This window comes from Montipora capricornis, chromosome 14, assembly GCF_036669925.1.
Source record: "Montipora capricornis isolate CH-2021 chromosome 14, ASM3666992v2, whole genome shotgun sequence".
In the NCBI taxonomy this organism is placed as follows: domain Eukaryota; kingdom Metazoa; phylum Cnidaria; class Anthozoa; order Scleractinia; family Acroporidae; genus Montipora; species Montipora capricornis.
This window is the reverse complement of record NC_090896.1, coordinates 5029050-5046057: the sequence shown is the minus strand read 5'-3', so window position 1 is coordinate 5046057 and position 17008 is coordinate 5029050. Positions and strand designations below refer to the sequence as shown.

The following is a 17008-nucleotide window of genomic DNA, read 5'->3' as shown; positions in this document are numbered from 1 at the left end:
TGAATACTAAACCAGCTGATATACAGTGACTTCATGTATGTTGTAGTCTATCTTATCAGTTATATAAAAAATAGTAACTTAAAGATAAAACTACACATACTGGTAATATTTAACAAACCAACAATCAATGTTTAATCTCTTCACAGCCAAACCTGACAGACAACCATTGACATTTCTGCTTATTAATGCTTGGTTTTCACATGAAGTCATGGCTGCTAGCTTGGTGTCCACATTGGAAAACAAAGAAACAGAGTGCCACCAACCCAATCCTCTGGGAATTGAAGTCTATCATTATGCAAACGTTTTCTTTTGTTTTCATTGAAAAACATGGCTGTTGATCATGTGAGTGAAAACCAAGAATTGGACCAGAGTATTTTTATGGCAGACTGACAAAGCACTCTAAGACTTGTGATTACGTGATTCACCACATGATACTCAAAGAAAGCTTGTGCATCAATGTCACTTTGGCAATGTTGTACCTCTGCATTCTCTACAGAATTTTAAAAAGCCATTCCTGTGCCATTCTTAGTCAGAACATTGTCTTCAATAATCATGCAACAATAAAATTAAAAACATTGTACAGGTCTGTAAATACCTTACAAACAGTGCAAGTGAAGATCAAAGCTTTCTGTGCAGCAGATTTCTGATCGTGTCCTTGAGATTTTTTTATCTTCTCCATTTTCTGTGCATTTTTTTGTTGAGACTGAAACTTCTGGTGACCACGGGCCATTATTTTTTGGTTTAAACTAAAGATAAGAGATATACACACATCAGGTGTGCAAGTGCTCGTGAGATCAAAACGCTGGCCAGAACAATACCCAGGGTCTTTAAATAACTGAGGACAAAGTGCTTCCTTTGTAATGACACCTGAAAGTGGTTAGACTCTCTAGGCTTCTTGGATAAGGACAATATACCTGTGGGATGCAAAAAGAACCCACACACTACAGGAATGCCATAAAATTCTGAAAATAAGCCCCTCCAGATATAAGCCCCCTACAGCGGTAATGCAAAAAAAACCCTCCATTAAATCGCCCCTCCAAATAAGAGCCCCCCGGGAGCTTGTACTTGGAAAATTGCCCTCAAATACAAAGTAAAACAAAGCAGAAACCGCAAATTTACTTCCAACTGTAAGGCTTCCCTTAATCGATTTGGAAACGCAAATTTCCCTCCATAGTTAAGCCCCTTTAAAAAAGGGCCTTTGAAAAATAATTTATTATAAGCCCTGGGGCTTATTTTCTGAATTTTACGGTAAGTTGGTGTTAAGTGGGAATATGATTATACCATCCAGTACTCTTTGACTTACTCGAAACAAAAAAGATGGAAAAATATAAAACAAGGCATAGAGGTAATGATAATAACAAATGTATCAATTATTGTTACTGCCATCTATATTATTGTTTATACATGTAGGTACATGTATGCTGCCATAACTTGCCTGGCTAAGGGTAAGACATGAGAGAATTTCCCTTGCAATTGCAACCAATCAGACTACACAATTTTCAGAATTCTGCCTGATCATACCATGAGGAAAATAATGAGTCATTCATATTTAAAATGACTGTGTATTAATGGATGGGAGTGTTTTGCCCGGGAACTAAAACACTTGCAGAATCATTACAACCACTATATCTGGGAACAGAGTGGCATATTTTTCGTTTGTAACACGAGTGGTCATATTGAGCAACAACAACATCATTGTCGCCTCGTTTTGTTTGTATTACTTATAGGTGCAGGGCTGGCGCAGTGGTGAGAGCACTCGCCTCCCACCAAGAACATAGTTGCCATTGCTTTCCTCTGATGTCACTGCTCAGATGCCATATTTCACATTCAAATTTACCCTAAAGTAATCTCAACTGACAACAGTATGTAAAACTCTCATAGACTCCCTTTCAAACCTCCTGGGGGTTCCCCATTGACGAGTAAAATTGTCTGGCGTTAGATAGAGTAAAATACTAACTAGTAAGTCTGGCTGGTTTAGGCCTTAAAGGGTTTATAATGGGACATTAACATTAAATTGCCATTCTCACTTTCACATTTGCAGTCAACTTTACAGGTTACTGTTTTGTTTTCTTTTCATGTAACCAAAAAAATCCGGGTCTGCGTCAGACGCTTTCGTCAGGATGGGGGTAGTGGGAAATGTCACAACGGCAAAACCATGGATGGGGGAGGACAGGCGATAATTTACTTCGCCGGAAAAGATCGACCTTGATCAAGTCTTTGCCGTAATATCCTCATACAAAAACTACAAAATGAAGCTAGAACTATACGATATCCAGACAATGTTATAATATTAGCTTTACAAGAATGAATCTGAACTAATTTTAGTGTCCACAAGAGTTAGTTTTAGTTGCGAACGAAGACCTATTTCAGTCGCATCTGAGCCACGTATAACCCACATAAATAGTTAAAAACATCCTTCTCTTACAGCTGGTACCTACCTGATAACGATAAACTTGCTTGTAATTCGCCGAAATAAGGCCCTAACAAAAACAATATGCTTCGATGAAACGAATATACGATCAACTCTTCGGTGAAGTGAATGGAATGACGTCATATAACCACAACTCTCTGCGAGTGGCGTCTGAGTAGGGCCTGACTGTGATTGCTAATCAGAAGGTGAGAGCTTGTAGCAGTTACTTTCTGAATAATAAAATTGTACTACTTTAGAAAGTTTTTTCCGTTTAAAGTTTAAGTTTTAGGTTTCTTTTTTGCTTTGAAGGGTTTTATAAGCTGATATTAGTAGTTCTGACTGGTGAAACGTTAAATATGGTCGATGTTGATCTCTTATGACTGTGCAAAGAATAAAATGCACAAAATGTATGTTTTAACAGCTGACAGATGAATGCTGGAACCTTTCGTCTTAATATTCGAAGGCTTGAATGTTAGAAAATGGTGAATATCTGATTGGTGTCTTGTGGAGTATCACTACTGATCGTGCAACTGCCACGGTTCCTTCAATAATAATAATAATAATTGCAACATGTATGTAGTTTTAATTAGTTTTTTTCAGGGTTAGCTGGCAAAAATTTGGAGCACAAATCAGTTAATCATGAAGTTCTATGGCCGAGGAATAATTTATGCTAAGTTGGTGCGTGTAACTTGTACTGCTGCATTTTTTTTGTCGGTATGCAATATGCCGTACAAAATAGAACAGTATCCTGACTTTGTATATGCTAACCACCCTTATAAACCATTTGTTTCAGAATGGCAATGTTTTTTCTGCTTAAAAAAAATTCATTTTTATAGTTTAGAGGCCACAAGCTTTAGGAAAAAGTACAGTATTGTTTTTGTATCTTGTTTATTATTTTCTTTATGCATCATTTTACAACTGCAGAGCTCTGTTTTGAGAAAAATGACACTCTTTTAATACTCTGGAAGTACATATAGCATCTGGGCATCCAATGAATGCTGTGTGTTGTAGATGGATCAACAGATCTCTGACGAATCCAAAGTGTACTCTGAAGCTGTGTGGTGTACACAGAACTAAAGGTTGGTGGCATCTCATTAATAATAACAATAATAATACTAATGATGAAGATTTGATGATAAGATATGTTTTTGGAAAGAAAGCTTGCTCTCATGTAGTTGTGGCCAAACATCTAGGGTTGTTAAAAGGCTTTGCTGTAAAGAGCTGTGTGTGAGAAGTATTACCTGTGTTGATTGCGGTTCAAATATTTTCTTGGTTTAAAATTTCTCAAACCAGTTCAATTTTAATTTTTCTTAGTCTAATATTCATTGTCATAATTTGAAACATACCGTAGGAAAATCAAAATTGAACTGGCTTCAGTGCCAGTGTGGCCTGACAGATCAATTCCAGGATGATAGCGTCTCATGGGGGTTGAAGTTGTTGGTTCTGTACTCTGCTGACTGAGAGATTTTTCCTCAGGTATCTCTGGTTTCCCCCTCTCATCCCAAGTTGATGTTTACTTTGATTTTGTCTGAGTGTTTTGAGTTGATAAGTACTCTTCCCAAAAAGTATAGCACTTCATCTTGGCTAAGTTACCTTGAGGCTTAAATCTTATGTAATTGTCATCATCATCGTTTCTGTCCTCATTTTTATCATTTATGCTGTTGTTTGGAAATAAAGATATGCACCAATGAACAGTACAAACACAAGAATTTGAACTATTTATAAGCAAAAGTGGGTGGGGCACTGACTCAGTAATTTGGGCCAATTCCACAGATCGGTGGTTTTCGTAGTAGCAGACACAACGGTCTACAATACACTTTTGGCAATGCTGTGGGCAGAATTTGAAAGTGTGTCACTGGTTTACAAGCCTCACAATTACATGTGATTAAATGTAATATCATACAACTATTGATGGTGATGGCAATGTGCCTGTGAGAAAGATCTGATAGTTGCCTGACAACAGGTGATAGGGACACCTGAGAGAACCAACAATCTTGGATAAAAGTAGTTGAGACATTTAAGTTTAGTCTGTTAGACAGTAACTACAATTATAAAAGCCCTAAAATACCCCCTCCCCTTCCCCACCCAAAGCAGTTTTGTTTATGAGAAGCACAAATAACCAAAAATGAAGGTATCAAAACAACTTTTTTTTGGGGGGGGGGAGAGTGGGGGGGGGGGGGGGGGTTTTAAAAACAAGATTTATGGTATTGAAAGAAATTGTGTATCGATATGGAGAAATAAGTAGAAAGTGCTTCTCAATCAACAGTTTTTGTCCAGGATTGTAGCTCCAATATGCATTTCTTAGCTGAATGGGTAAAACACTAATCCTAGAACTCTGAATTCTATTTCAGTTGTTCTGTCACCCATTTCCAAACAACTATTATTAGCATAAAAATCGTGAATCTGTTTGGTTTAATAGCTCTCCCAACGATGGTTGGGCCATTGACATCACTATAATTCAGTACATGTACACTTGGGTTCATTAGAGATACCAAAAAATGCAATATTTAACTCACTATACCTATTCAGATGATGTACATAAATTTTCAACATCAATGGAAATTAGCTCTATTTGTGCAAAAGATGTTGCAGTTATTATCTGGGCATCTAAGTTAATTAGCTGCAAGGAACCGCGCTTGTTCAATTGGAATCTATTTTGCTTCCCCGTGCTAACACTGTTCAACATTTGGAGAGGTTTTTCCCCCACTTGACTTAGCTTAAGTCCTACCTGCTTTTATTGAAGGGCAGTAATATCTGCTGAACTTTTTTGCCTGCAGCTTTCTCCCATTTCTCTTCTGTGGCCTATGTTTGGGGAGCCGGTGATGGAGGACAGATGGGGACTGGAAGCCAGGAGTCCAGTACTCTACCAGTCAAATTTTCTGTCACTGAAGAAGTAAGTTGTTCATGTACATTATGTAGGCAGTTTTAGAAACCAGAAAAATTGTGTACTAATGGTATGTACCTTTGGGGTTTGCCTCAGCTGGCAAAGTTGTCTATTAGCCAATTAAATTGTGTAAGAGGTAATATATTATACATGCATATATACAGGTAATAATTAACTGTAATTCATGTGCATCTCACTATTGAGTTCAGACTTGTGTATCAGCCAATTTGAAAATGAAAGTATTGATTCTTTATTTTTCAATTTAAAATTGGCTAACACACAAGTCTGAACTTCGTAGTGGATCCTCGGCTGGTATTTTTTGCAGGTCACAGGCCAAAGGACACAGGTCACAGGTCACAGGAAATTGGTTTATCAATACTGAAAGTATCCTAAACATTCATAAAAGCTAACCTTAGGACTAAAAACTTTTGTTTAGGCCTAATGACATGTGGGCCTAAGGTTAGCTATTATAAATGTTTAGAATACTTTCTATATTGGTAAGGCAATGACCTGTGACCTGTTACCTGTGGCCTGTGACCTGTAAAAAATACCAGCCGGTGGATCCTTCAATCTTTGAGCAATGCAAACATAATAATTTGTTTTGATCCTCCTTGTATGTGCATTGATCTTCTCAAATGAAAAGCAGATTTGCCAAGTGGGATGTGGGTTTGGTTTCACACTAGCTGCTAATTCCAAAGGCAACAGGATCTGGACAACTGGACTGAATACATTTTCTCAGTTGGGAAGACAACTGACTAGAGGGAAGCACAAGGGTGAGTTTACGTAAAATTTTGTGAGGTCAGTCTATACCAGGGTGACATCCAACTATATTGTATTACTGTTCATAATTTTTTTATTGATATTATTATTTTTTATTATTTTTTATTGATATTGCAAGACATTGGTGTATCTCCAGAAGCAGTGGACTTATCCACAAGATTGCCTTCAGCCAGAATTTTGCAGATATCTTGTGGAAGATCACACTCTGCAGTATTGATGGATAATGGGACAGGTACAGTCACTGTGAGATAATTGAATGTCAGCCCATGGAGGGCATGCATTAATATTTTGCTTCCTGTATCCCTCAATAGATCTCTCTGAGCTTACCATCCATCTTCATAAGAGGCAATTAAACCATCCTTCGTAGTCGCATAATAACTGGATTCATGAAGGCAATAATTAACATTCCTCTGTGACAAGTTGTAAAAGTTGACAATATGAAGCAGAGTGGACTCTGTCATCAAAGTAATGGTCAGGGCTTATACATTTTTCCATAATTATGTTGCATGTAGATAAATTTGGAAGGACTTTTAATATTCACATAACCACTTCACAAGTGCATTAATAACAACAACGTCAAATGTATTGTAGTGCTTGGACACTAATTGGAGACACTGAAAAAAAATCAAATGAAGTCAAATCAACTCATATCAAATGATACACTGTAGGTTGGTTTTTGGAGGAGAGGGGAAAACCAGAAAACCAGAATCCCTGGCGAAAATCCTCTCGCAGAAGAGTAGAGAACCAACAAACTCAACCCGTGTGATGCTGACTCTGAGAATCAAGCCAGGGTCACATTGGTGGGGTTGGGGGTGGGGGGGGGGGGGGGTGAGTACTCTCACCACTGCATCGTCCCTGGTCCCCCTTAGTTAATAGTTAAGAAGTAAAGAAAACGTTCTCTGGTTAAAAAAGATTAAAAACAAGCTTTTGGCTATCAGTCTATAGCCTTTAATGTTAAAGGCAATAGACTGATAGCCAAAAACTTCAATATGTCATTTTACTGGTTACAGCTCTATTTTTACTAGATACATACCTGATCAACTTGAGTTAAGATTTGGCAGTTGTGCCCTTTATTGGAACTGTCAATGATATCTACAGTATAAGGCCACCTTCTATAGACCTCTTTGCAGCTACGGTAGCCATTTTGATTTCTATTGGTTCAAATAGCTATTATGGGATGCCCAGGGGGCAAATACATTTTAATTTGCCCTCTGAGCATCCCATGATGTCTTTCGAAACAATAGAAATCAAAATGGCCGCCTTATCTGCAAAAAGGTCTATGTGCCCTCTTTGAAAATTACCATTAAATGGTAATTTTGTGAAGACAGCATGCAGTTCAATTTTATTGTCTAAATACAGTTTTCACCTTTGGAGGACACTATCAAGGCCAGTGTGGGCTTGAAAATCTTGACGTAACATTTATCAAGAAGCTGACTGAGATACCAAGCATCCTGGGCAACATTAAACAGGTAAATATTACCGGTAAACCATCCTCGTTTCCAGGGTCTCCATTGTCGTTAAAGAGGCCCTGGGAACGAGGTTGGTAAATAACTCCAATGAAGAATTACATCATTGAACTGATGTGAAATGTTTGAAAGAAACTTCTTAAACAGCATGAAGAATAATTAATTTTGTTTCCTCTTGATGTACAGATTGCTTGTGGATTTGATCACACCCTTTTGCTGACAAGTGATGGCAAAGTGTTTTCCTGTGGCTGGGGTGCAGATGGACAGACTGGTAAGTCTGTGGCACAAGATAAATGGTTGACTGTCTGAGTGAGTGACTGACTGGCATCTGTCTTCCACAACCCCTTGCCTGTTGCTTTCAGTGCCCGTTGTCATGTGTTCACAATGTGTTCACAACTGTCCTCCTCTCCCTGAGTACAATTTTTTGACTAGCCTCATTCCTCTGTTAGCCTCGTTACCCAAAATATCGGCTGATAATTCTTACCAGAATTCTCCTGCTTTGCAGGCAATAGTGTAGTTATATTTGTTGTTTCTTGTCAGGTTTGGGTCATTTCAAAGACGAATCGTCATTTAAACTAGTTGAAGGAGCACTGAAAGATGTGAGAATAAAACAAGTGTCTACCTCCGCAGACTGTTGTTTAGCTCTTTCAGGTATTTGCAGAAATTGCTCACAAGCTGGAGAGATGTAGCATTGTGTTTACGGGAAATTGGAAGGCGTCAGGCTGAGATTTGCATTTTGCCAAAAATCAAAGAGCCTTGTGTGATTTTAACTCAATTCTTGCCTGTTATTTACAGATATCAAGACTAGTAACTTTGCAGAATAGAATAAGAATATGAGAATAAGAATAAGAGAATTTTCATGGAGGGTTTAAACTGCGGGTTGCAGTTCATTGTTATACCATAACTGAAACAACCCAAATCTTTATTAATGCTAACGTTAGGCCTATGCTAAATAAAATGATGTTTAAGCCTAAGGGTAGCATTTTTGTGAAGGTTTAGGTCGGTGAAACAATGACCTGCAGTTTACATGTGCACCCTCCGGAATTTTCATGCTGTTCTGGACCGAAAGGCAACAAGCTGTCGTTTACCATTTCACGTACGCGCGAGGCTAAATCTCTCTGCTTTTTGCATTTACCCACACTTACATCTATGTTCAGGATTACAAAACAATGAAACAAAAACACACCTTATGAAAGCCAAGACAAATTTTCCCTTGCATGAAGTTATACGAACACGTACTACTTCCTCTGTACGATGCAATTTTAGAGAATTTCGTCGCCTCTAAACATCCAAGTTATTTACCGCCAGAAAAGCAAATGCAAACAACATATTCGATAACTTTTCTGCGAAAATGTGTAACTTTTGTCCTCATGAATAGGGTAAAGAGCCCATAATTAAATGCTTATTGAGTGAGTTTAGGTCGGGCCGGACAGGAAGATATTTGGCCCTCGGTCATGGCCATGGCACATTGAACTCGCTGTGCACGGTCCTTATGCCCGTCCGGCCCTCTCACTCAGGTCAGTAAGTACATATTCTGTGTAAAACTAAGATAAGATGGAAATGTATAGATTTTTATGTTAATTGATCTTTAATTTCAGCAAAAATAGAGCGGTTTTCAAATGTGTCGTAAAACCAAAACCAAAGTAATTACTTTGGCCAATCAAAAAAGAACGGAGGCATTCCAGTAAACCAATCAAAACTCGAAGTAATTACTCGTAGCCGACACAAGGCGCGGGAAAATGTGCACGTGCAAGCCACGATTGGTTTTGGTTTCACTTCTGATTGGTTGAAAAAGTGGCGCGAGACCTTTGAACCAATCACTGAGCGTAGTAATGCAAATCCAAAGTATAATTTGCTAATTAATTCGACACTCAATTGAAAACCGCTCTAATACAGTGTAAGTATTTAAATCTAATTATTTTTAATTATTTCAGTCAAAGGGGAAGTATTTGCATGGGGCAACAATGAATACAATCAATTGGCAGTCACAAGTGATGAAGAACAAGTGAGTCTCTTTTCATACAATACAATACAATACAATACTTTATTAACACTCCCCAAGGGGGCTTTTCAGTGATAATGTACAATTAAAAATTAAGTATATAAAAATTATATAAAAATGTACTATTGTAAAAAAGTTAAATGTAACATGTATAAGTATGTATTAACTAATTAAAAATTCATTTAAAAGATATTTCCTTAATTTAATTTTAAAACCTGCAACATTTTTACAAAGTTTTGTATCAGTAGGCAAATTGTTCCATATACTAACAACACAATATGAGAATGATATTTGTCCTGTAGTGGTCTTAAAAAGAGGGATGTTTGACAATTGTGAATTTCTAGTGTTTCTTTTACTAACATCCCCTCTGCAAATAAACTTATTACATAAATAAATTTTTTCATAACACCAAGCCTACAAGTATTTTTCCCCAATAGATTGGGTTTAGGCTGGTAACAAAGACCGAAGTGATTTGCAAGTTTCTGGACAATATTCGTCTCCAAAAAGACAACCACGAAGCAGAGTTTTTATTTGAAGAGCTATTTTTTTAGCACTCCTCATTTCTTATGTGGCAAGTAATTATAGCGATACTCACCGTTACGTTACGTTACGTTACCGTTACGTTACCTGTTGTTATTAATGTGCCAACCAGAGACCTATTGGCAGTCGAAACAAAGGATTCTTTTGTTCTGTTGTTGGCAAAATTTAAATATCAAAAAGAATTGTTTAAAAACAGTGAAGTCTCCTATAGCTAGCGGAATTTGGTTTTACATATGAAAGGTTACCATTCAAAGTTTGCTGATGGAAGACGAACATTACGAACATTCACCAAGCGGAGAAGTATCTAATCGCTCAAAAAAACGATGCCATATAATAAACAACTTACTAACCTCACTTGCTCGGGACCTTATACGTACAGGGAAATATTGGCCCTCGCTCGTTTTTGTACGGGCCTTGCTTGCGCTCGGTCCATAGTGCCACAACCTCGGGCCAATATTCCCCAGTACGGACTTCGAGCTCGGTTAGGAAGAGGTTAATCCCGACAGTTTCCATCTGTGCAAAGATTTTTGTATTTAAATGATGAAATGATATATCAAATGAACCACTTGATTTTTCTATTTGCTCACACAGTCGTGAGCATGCGCACTCTAAGCACATTCGAAACTCACCTCTCAGTACGCTAACCGCATTTTTTTTTATTAAAAATTTGTAAATGCATTTGTTTACAGTTAGGGGTTCCCACAGTAGCTTCCTTGTTGAAAATTTTACCAGAGATTAAGCAAGTTTCGGCTGGTGGTTCTAACTGTGTTGCTCTCACCGGTAAGTCAAAAAAACAGCGCTTTTTCCAGAACTCATTTAATCCGCCCGCAGTTTGTGGGTTCAGTCCCATCTTAGTTAGAGAGATAGAGATAGATAGTTTATTCACCTTAAAAACTTGCAGCCAAAAGCTGAATTGCGGTAAGGCTTACAAATACAAAATTTACAACTGCGCTTAACTACAAACTAATTATAGGACTTATACTACATAAAAATTGTTAAAGAATCACACATTAAAAGCATGCGTCAAATTCCTATATACAATAAGAAACAAATTTATATCTAGTTCTCAGCTACTATGAACAAAACTTAAAAGAAAACTATTCTTGCATCTTTCAGTTTTACATTTCGGACGAAAAAATGTTCTTTTTTCTCTCAGATGGTAGCTTGGTTGGTATCTACTTGGAAGTAGTTTGTGAAGACTGTGAGATTGATTTGCACATATTTCATCGAACAACTTTGCTGCAATTGACTCTCTTCTATCATACAGTGTTGGAAGTCCAGACAGCTCTAGAGCCTTAGCATACGATAGTTCGGGGTAAATAATCTTCATAGCGCGTTTTTGAAGTCTTTCTAAGTCTTCGCTTAGATAACTTGGTAGAGCGCGATGAAAAACTGGGCTGCCGTACTCCAGAATAGAGCGAATGCATGTAATGTAAAATAGAAGAAGCTCTCTTGTGGCTACATGCGATTTCTTAAGCTGTCTAAGAAAATATAATCTTGTTGAAACTTTCCTAACTAGTTCTGACACATGGACATTCCATTTTAAATCACTGCTTATATTGAGTCCTAATAATTTCACACTGTTCACAGTCTCTAGGGTCTGACGGTTCACCCAAATAGGGTCAAACTCTGGTTCGTTTTTTGCAAAGCTAATCCTAAGCTCTTTGCATTTTCTTTCGTTTAACTGAAAACCGTCATTCCTTGCTTGAAAAGCAAGATCGTCTACCATTTGCTGAATACAGCTCTTTTGCCCTTTAGTTATTACCTCAGAGATTGTGGTATCATCCACATATTTCCACATCTCTGCCTCTCCTGCTTTCAAATCATTAATCATTATTAAGAATAACCACGGCCCAAGCTTTGTCCCCTGTGGAAAACCGGCCGGAATGTAACGCCATTCGGAGAAGCAGTCTTGGGCGAGTTTAACTCTCTGTCTCCTATCTGATAGAAAGTCAACAATCCAGCATAATATGGGGTTCGGAATATCGTAATCTGAGAGTTTACGCACTAAGATATTATGGTCAATAAGATCGAACGCCTTACGGAAATCAAATAAAACCGCTCTAATCGCGGCCGAGTTCCCATCAGAGCTGACGTGCCAGTTATGGATCATGCTGACAAGGGCGTGCGTAGTGCATGATTTAGGTATTGTCCCATATTGCCTTTTGTCGATTTTTTTAAGCACGGCGGGCATCACAAAGTCATGAACAACATAATCTTCTGCAAACTTTGAAAGAATAGGCGTGAGGGAGATAGGGCGAAGGTGCTTGTTGACGTCTTGGATAGGTCTTTGTTTGGGGACAGGGACAATATCTGCCTCTTTCCAAGATAAAGGCAACCGGCCTTCGCGAAAGGAAGAATTCATGATATCCATGATGGGTGGCGCCAAAAGATCTGCATTCTCCTTTAGAAGCCATCCGGGAATACCGTCCGGTCCTTGTGCCTTGGCTGGATTAATAGAGCATAACTTTCTAAAGATAGAAAACTCTGATAGCGGTGGAAAATCATCATTCATAGTTCTGCTCGAAGACACAAAGGCGTCCCCTCTAAATGGATTGTGGGTAAGCGGTACAAAGACCTCCATTGGGGCTAGGAAAGTTGTGTTAATGTGGTTTGCAAGATCATCTGCTGATAGACCACGAGCACCTTCTAAGTGATGAACGGACTTTAAAATATTATCACGTGACCCAGAGGGCCCTTCCATTCCACTGAGTCTCTTGATTTCGCTCCACCACTTAGCTGGGGAACACCCCTTTAGGTGTTGCACTTTACATTCGTAGTACTTCGCGCGGCATCTTTTGCGTTCTCGGTTAACAAGGTTTCTCAGGTGGTTAAACTCCGCTCGGTCTCCTCGGCCTAGGGCCTTTTGTCGCTTTCGAATAAAGTTCTTAAGAGTGGAATTTATCCAAGGTGGTTCCGTTCGATGAACAATTTTAGGCTTCATCGGCAAAACGAAATCAAGGCCAGTTTTGATGATCTTTTGTAACATCGACACCTTTTCTTCGCAAGTTGTCATAGCTCTGATCACCGCAGTAACATCGACTTCATTGAGATACGTTCGCATTGCAAGACGGTTACTAGGTCGTAGGTCCCTTGAAATAACAGTATGCATTGATTGCGATGTCTTAGCCCTTTGCTTTGGCTGTACTTCAACTGAGCTATGATCTGAAAGACCAAAAGCGGGACGTTCAACCGGAGTGTCGTAGTAATCCTGAAGGTTGGTGAGAATTTTATCGAGAGTGTTTTGCCCACGAGTAGGGAAATGTACAATCTGCTTCAGGTTGAAGTTTGATTTGAGCCTTGCGTCGTTCAGATGGTTGAAGTCGCCGAGTACCAAAAGACCGCAATTTGGGTATTTAGACTCCAAGTCCATCAAACATTTAGTCAAATAATCCAACATCATAGAATTTATTGCTTGTGGTGGATGGTAAACAACTCCAGCAATAATGCTTGAGATGCCCCTTGGGAGACGAGTCGGGCGCAATTTAATCCACAAAACCTCAAAAGAACCATTTTCGTCCTCGAGATCCCCCAGAATAGTATAAGGGATCGACGCTTTTATATACATACACACCCCGCCGTGTATTGCTTCTTTCCTGTCCCTTCTAATGAGGTTGAAACCATTTATTGCCACTACAGAGTCGGGAATATGGCTTTGAAGCCAGGTTTCAGTTATGCAAACTACATCGACATTTGCATTAATAACAACACTGTTCACTTCGTCGATCTTTGGAGCCAAGGACATGACATTCGAAAGGAAAAGCGAAGGAACAAACTGCGGGGATGCCGCTGGTTTTGCAATAGATGTTTTAGAAACCGTAGTTTGACTTTGAATAGTGATCAGATTAAGACTAGGCTTCCTGGCCAATGTTTGTTGAATATTATTTGAAGCACTCGCATCTTCCCAACATCGTCGTGAATAAATAGTAGGGATAGCTTGGTTATTTGTCCGTAAACAAAGCTTTGAAGAAAAACCAGAGCGTCTGCCACGATATTTAAAAATCCCCAGTGATTTCAGGCGGTAGTAGAGAAAATTGTTAGACAATCTATGGTTCTGAGCGCGAATAGAAAATAGCTCTTCCCGGGTGTAAACCTTGCGAGCGAACACGTTTACCAGTCCAATTGAGGTTGTGGAAGAGGCGTGTCGAGCAGGCATAGAGCCTAGACTCACAGCGGAAAGATGGGCATTCAGCGTGGAATTGGGTGGTCCAGGATTTCTCTCGATATCCATGCAGATGGTTAAATCTCTCGAAGGTAACAGCAAACACGTACAGCCATGTTTGTTCCAAGTAGTAATAGGTCGATCAGGAATAAGACGTGAGCGTCCGTTGGAGCAAGAAAAACATCGATTCGTCTGTGTAAGCTGATTGTCCAATACGCAAAGAACATTAGAGTGGAAATCCGTTACAAAATAGCACGAAAAATACGTAAACAGAAGTAAGAAACCAAAAAAATTGCGGAAGCCTAAAAACGTGGCAGCCATCATGGCGCGCATACAACTACTTTGTAGTTAGGGCTTTACTTTGTCATTTTGTGGCCCAGTTTTTATTGGTAGGTACTTAAAACGAGTTATGAGAAAAAAAATTATCTAGTAGAACTTGAGTTACTCCTAAAAATGGTTTTGGAGGGAAAAACCATTTCATTGGATGTTTTTTTTTTTTTTTTTAAGTTTCTTTAAGATTGCGAGGAAACGAATCTTATTCGTATTCAAACGGTCTGGGTTGGTGACCGAGCTAATTTTCGAGATACCGCTCACCACATCAAAATCTGTTTTCCATTCTTAATTCCGGTGATCCGTTTTGACCTATCAGCTGTACCGTTGCCATGGCAACATATGGGGACTCGCGGACACCCTTAAAAAATTGCCTGACAATAAAATTAGCATAATCCTTTTCCATTTGAAATCCGATGTGACCTTTGGAACGGCCCTTTGTAGACCAACTAGTCTTGTGTGTTTGAATCAGTATTGTATAAGAAAGGGTTAGCTTTTAGTTAACCACAAGTGAGGTTGTTTGCAATCAACCTCTGAGGACACAGTTAACAGTGGCTAAAGATGACGAACAAAAGAATAATGAGACAATGTGTTTGTGACATCCAACATGGCGACCATGTCGTAACGTGCAAACCGCATAATTATTTAACCTACTTATCGTCTTGCTGTACTTTTTTTGCGTTCAAGAAGAAGTATGCATACTAATCATGTCGTTTGTCGAAATCAGACACAGGTATCGATTGATGCCATTCGTGTTCACATTTTGGGCGCCATGTTGGGACATCAAGCTATGTATCTGGAGAACTTCACCTTAATCTCACAAGCATTCAGAATGGGTGCCGGTTCATTACTGTAACCAAACATCTCTGGAGGACATTTGCTATCCATTTGCAAGAACCCAAAACCAAATGGAGTTGACAAAACTGACAGTTTCTGTACAATTTTCATAGGTGCTCTACAGTCGAACGCATTCCACTAATGTCAGGAGCTCATCAAATGGAACATCTATCTCTACTAATAGCCCTTTTCACGGTTAGCTTTTCTCATTTGCATTACAATGTAATCTATCGTGGATGCGAGGCAATTTCGGGTTAAAACTACAAAATAGCCCGAAAATGCCTCACATACGTGCTAGATTACATTGTAATGCAAATGACAAAAACTAACCGTGAAAAGGGCTATTCCTTTAGTCAACCCTTTCCATGGGCGTAGCCAGGATTGGGTCGGGTGGGGGGTCACACTGTCAAACAGAGGGTACTCGCGTTTTTGCAACCTGAATATTGTAGGTTGTTTGCGTAAAAAAGGCTTACAAAGGGGAGGTCATGGGCACCCCAGGACCCCCCCCCCCCCCCTCCTAGCTACGCCCTTGCTTTCCCGAGTAAATTTTATTTTTAGGAACAGGTCTTTCCCGCGAAAAGTATCACAATTTCCTTGACCCTGAGATAGCTCTGTTTTGATTAGCTTTTACAACAGTACGCGTGCTCAATCTCTCAAGGGAGGCTTCCAATAAATAGATGTACTCGGGAAAGGGTTGACTCTTAGACCTCTCTCCTCCGCAGAGGCTCAAGGAGGTGAATCCGCTGAGCGAGGTACACGCGGGCGTAAAAAAGGGAGGGGGCGAGAAAGGGAGCCCGCTCGATTAATCTCTCTTTTCTTGCGCCTGCACTCGCCTTGCACAGCGGACACATCCTAACGCCTTACCGATCACAGCCGATCGAAGCCGATCACCTTTCCCGATAACCAAACCTCTGCGAAGGAGAGAGCTCCTAGACTGCCTATAGGAGATACAGGCTCCCCTTGATGATTCTCTGCTAATGTATGATAAGTTCTTGTTTGAAAGTACTGTTTTGTGTTTTACAGCCTCCGGAGAGCTTTACAGTTGGGGATATGGTGTCCTTGGACACGGCCGAGAAGTATCCTTCACTAAAACTCCACAGAAAATACAAACGTTCGATGACATCGACGAAGTTGTCAGTAAAGTGTCCTGTGGTCCAGATTACGCGGCTGTTATGACAGGTTAGTGTCGTACGTCGTTAGAGTAATTGGAAAATTGTTTTTATTGATCCCATTTGTCGCCATGTTTCTTTTTTTCCGATTTCAAGAGAATGTAGAACAAAAAGAATTGACCAAAATGTGTTTGAATCAAGTTATGCGATCGTGCACGAATCCCAAAACTTTTCAAGTTCGCACACAATTTTGTCTTGGCCATTCGTCGCCACAAATTGTTTGTGCATTAAAACAGTCGCTTAAAGGAATCAGTTTGGTCATTGATTGGCGGCTGCCATCAACCGAAAGCGTCCTCTGGATTTTTAATGTGTTACTCAAGATGTTTAATGTTTCGCCAGCAAATTTCGCCAGGGCATTTCACTGACGCCAAGATAGAAACCGGTTTCCGCCATAAGTGTGGTTTGACCATTCGCGAAAAAGGCCCTTC

General features: G+C 39.4%; 2 protein-coding genes across 7 annotated transcripts in view; one reads left to right on the top strand and one right to left on the bottom strand.

Moving 5' to 3' along the window:
- LOC138033039 (zinc finger protein 706-like) overlaps window positions 1–2588 on the bottom strand; it is a 4495-nt gene extending 1907 nt beyond the window's left edge. Inside the window, exons 1-2 of the mRNA XM_068880779.1 lie at window positions 2439–2588; window positions 596–746 (exon numbers count right to left, since the gene is read on the bottom strand). Coding sequence (XP_068736880.1) covers window positions 596–746; window positions 2439–2554 — 267 coding nt within the window. The 5' untranslated portion in view covers window positions 2555–2588. The remainder of the gene's footprint in view (window positions 1–595; window positions 747–2438) is intronic.
- The window catches only part of LOC138033035 (RCC1-like G exchanging factor-like protein), a 26434-nt gene continuing 11960 nt past the window's right edge, over window positions 2535–17008 (top strand). Inside the window, exons 1-12 of one of the 6 annotated variants that reach the window (XM_068880775.1) lie at window positions 2573–2616; window positions 3011–3088; window positions 3335–3489; window positions 5185–5303; window positions 5941–6067; window positions 6193–6306; window positions 7434–7543; window positions 7727–7811; window positions 8081–8191; window positions 9475–9545; window positions 10772–10862; window positions 16435–16590. In XM_068880775.1, coding sequence (XP_068736876.1) covers window positions 3402–3489; window positions 5185–5303; window positions 5941–6067; window positions 6193–6306; window positions 7434–7543; window positions 7727–7811; window positions 8081–8191; window positions 9475–9545; window positions 10772–10862; window positions 16435–16590 — 1072 coding nt within the window. In that variant the 5' untranslated portion in view covers window positions 2573–2616; window positions 3011–3088; window positions 3335–3401. Of the gene's footprint in view, window positions 2617–2985; window positions 3089–3334; window positions 3490–5184; window positions 5304–5937; window positions 6068–6192; window positions 6307–7433; window positions 7544–7726; window positions 7812–8080; window positions 8192–9474; window positions 9546–10771; window positions 10863–16434; window positions 16591–17008 lie in introns of those variants that run through there. The other 5 variants (XM_068880771.1, XM_068880774.1, XM_068880776.1 and 2 more) reach the window with 5 other exon arrangements.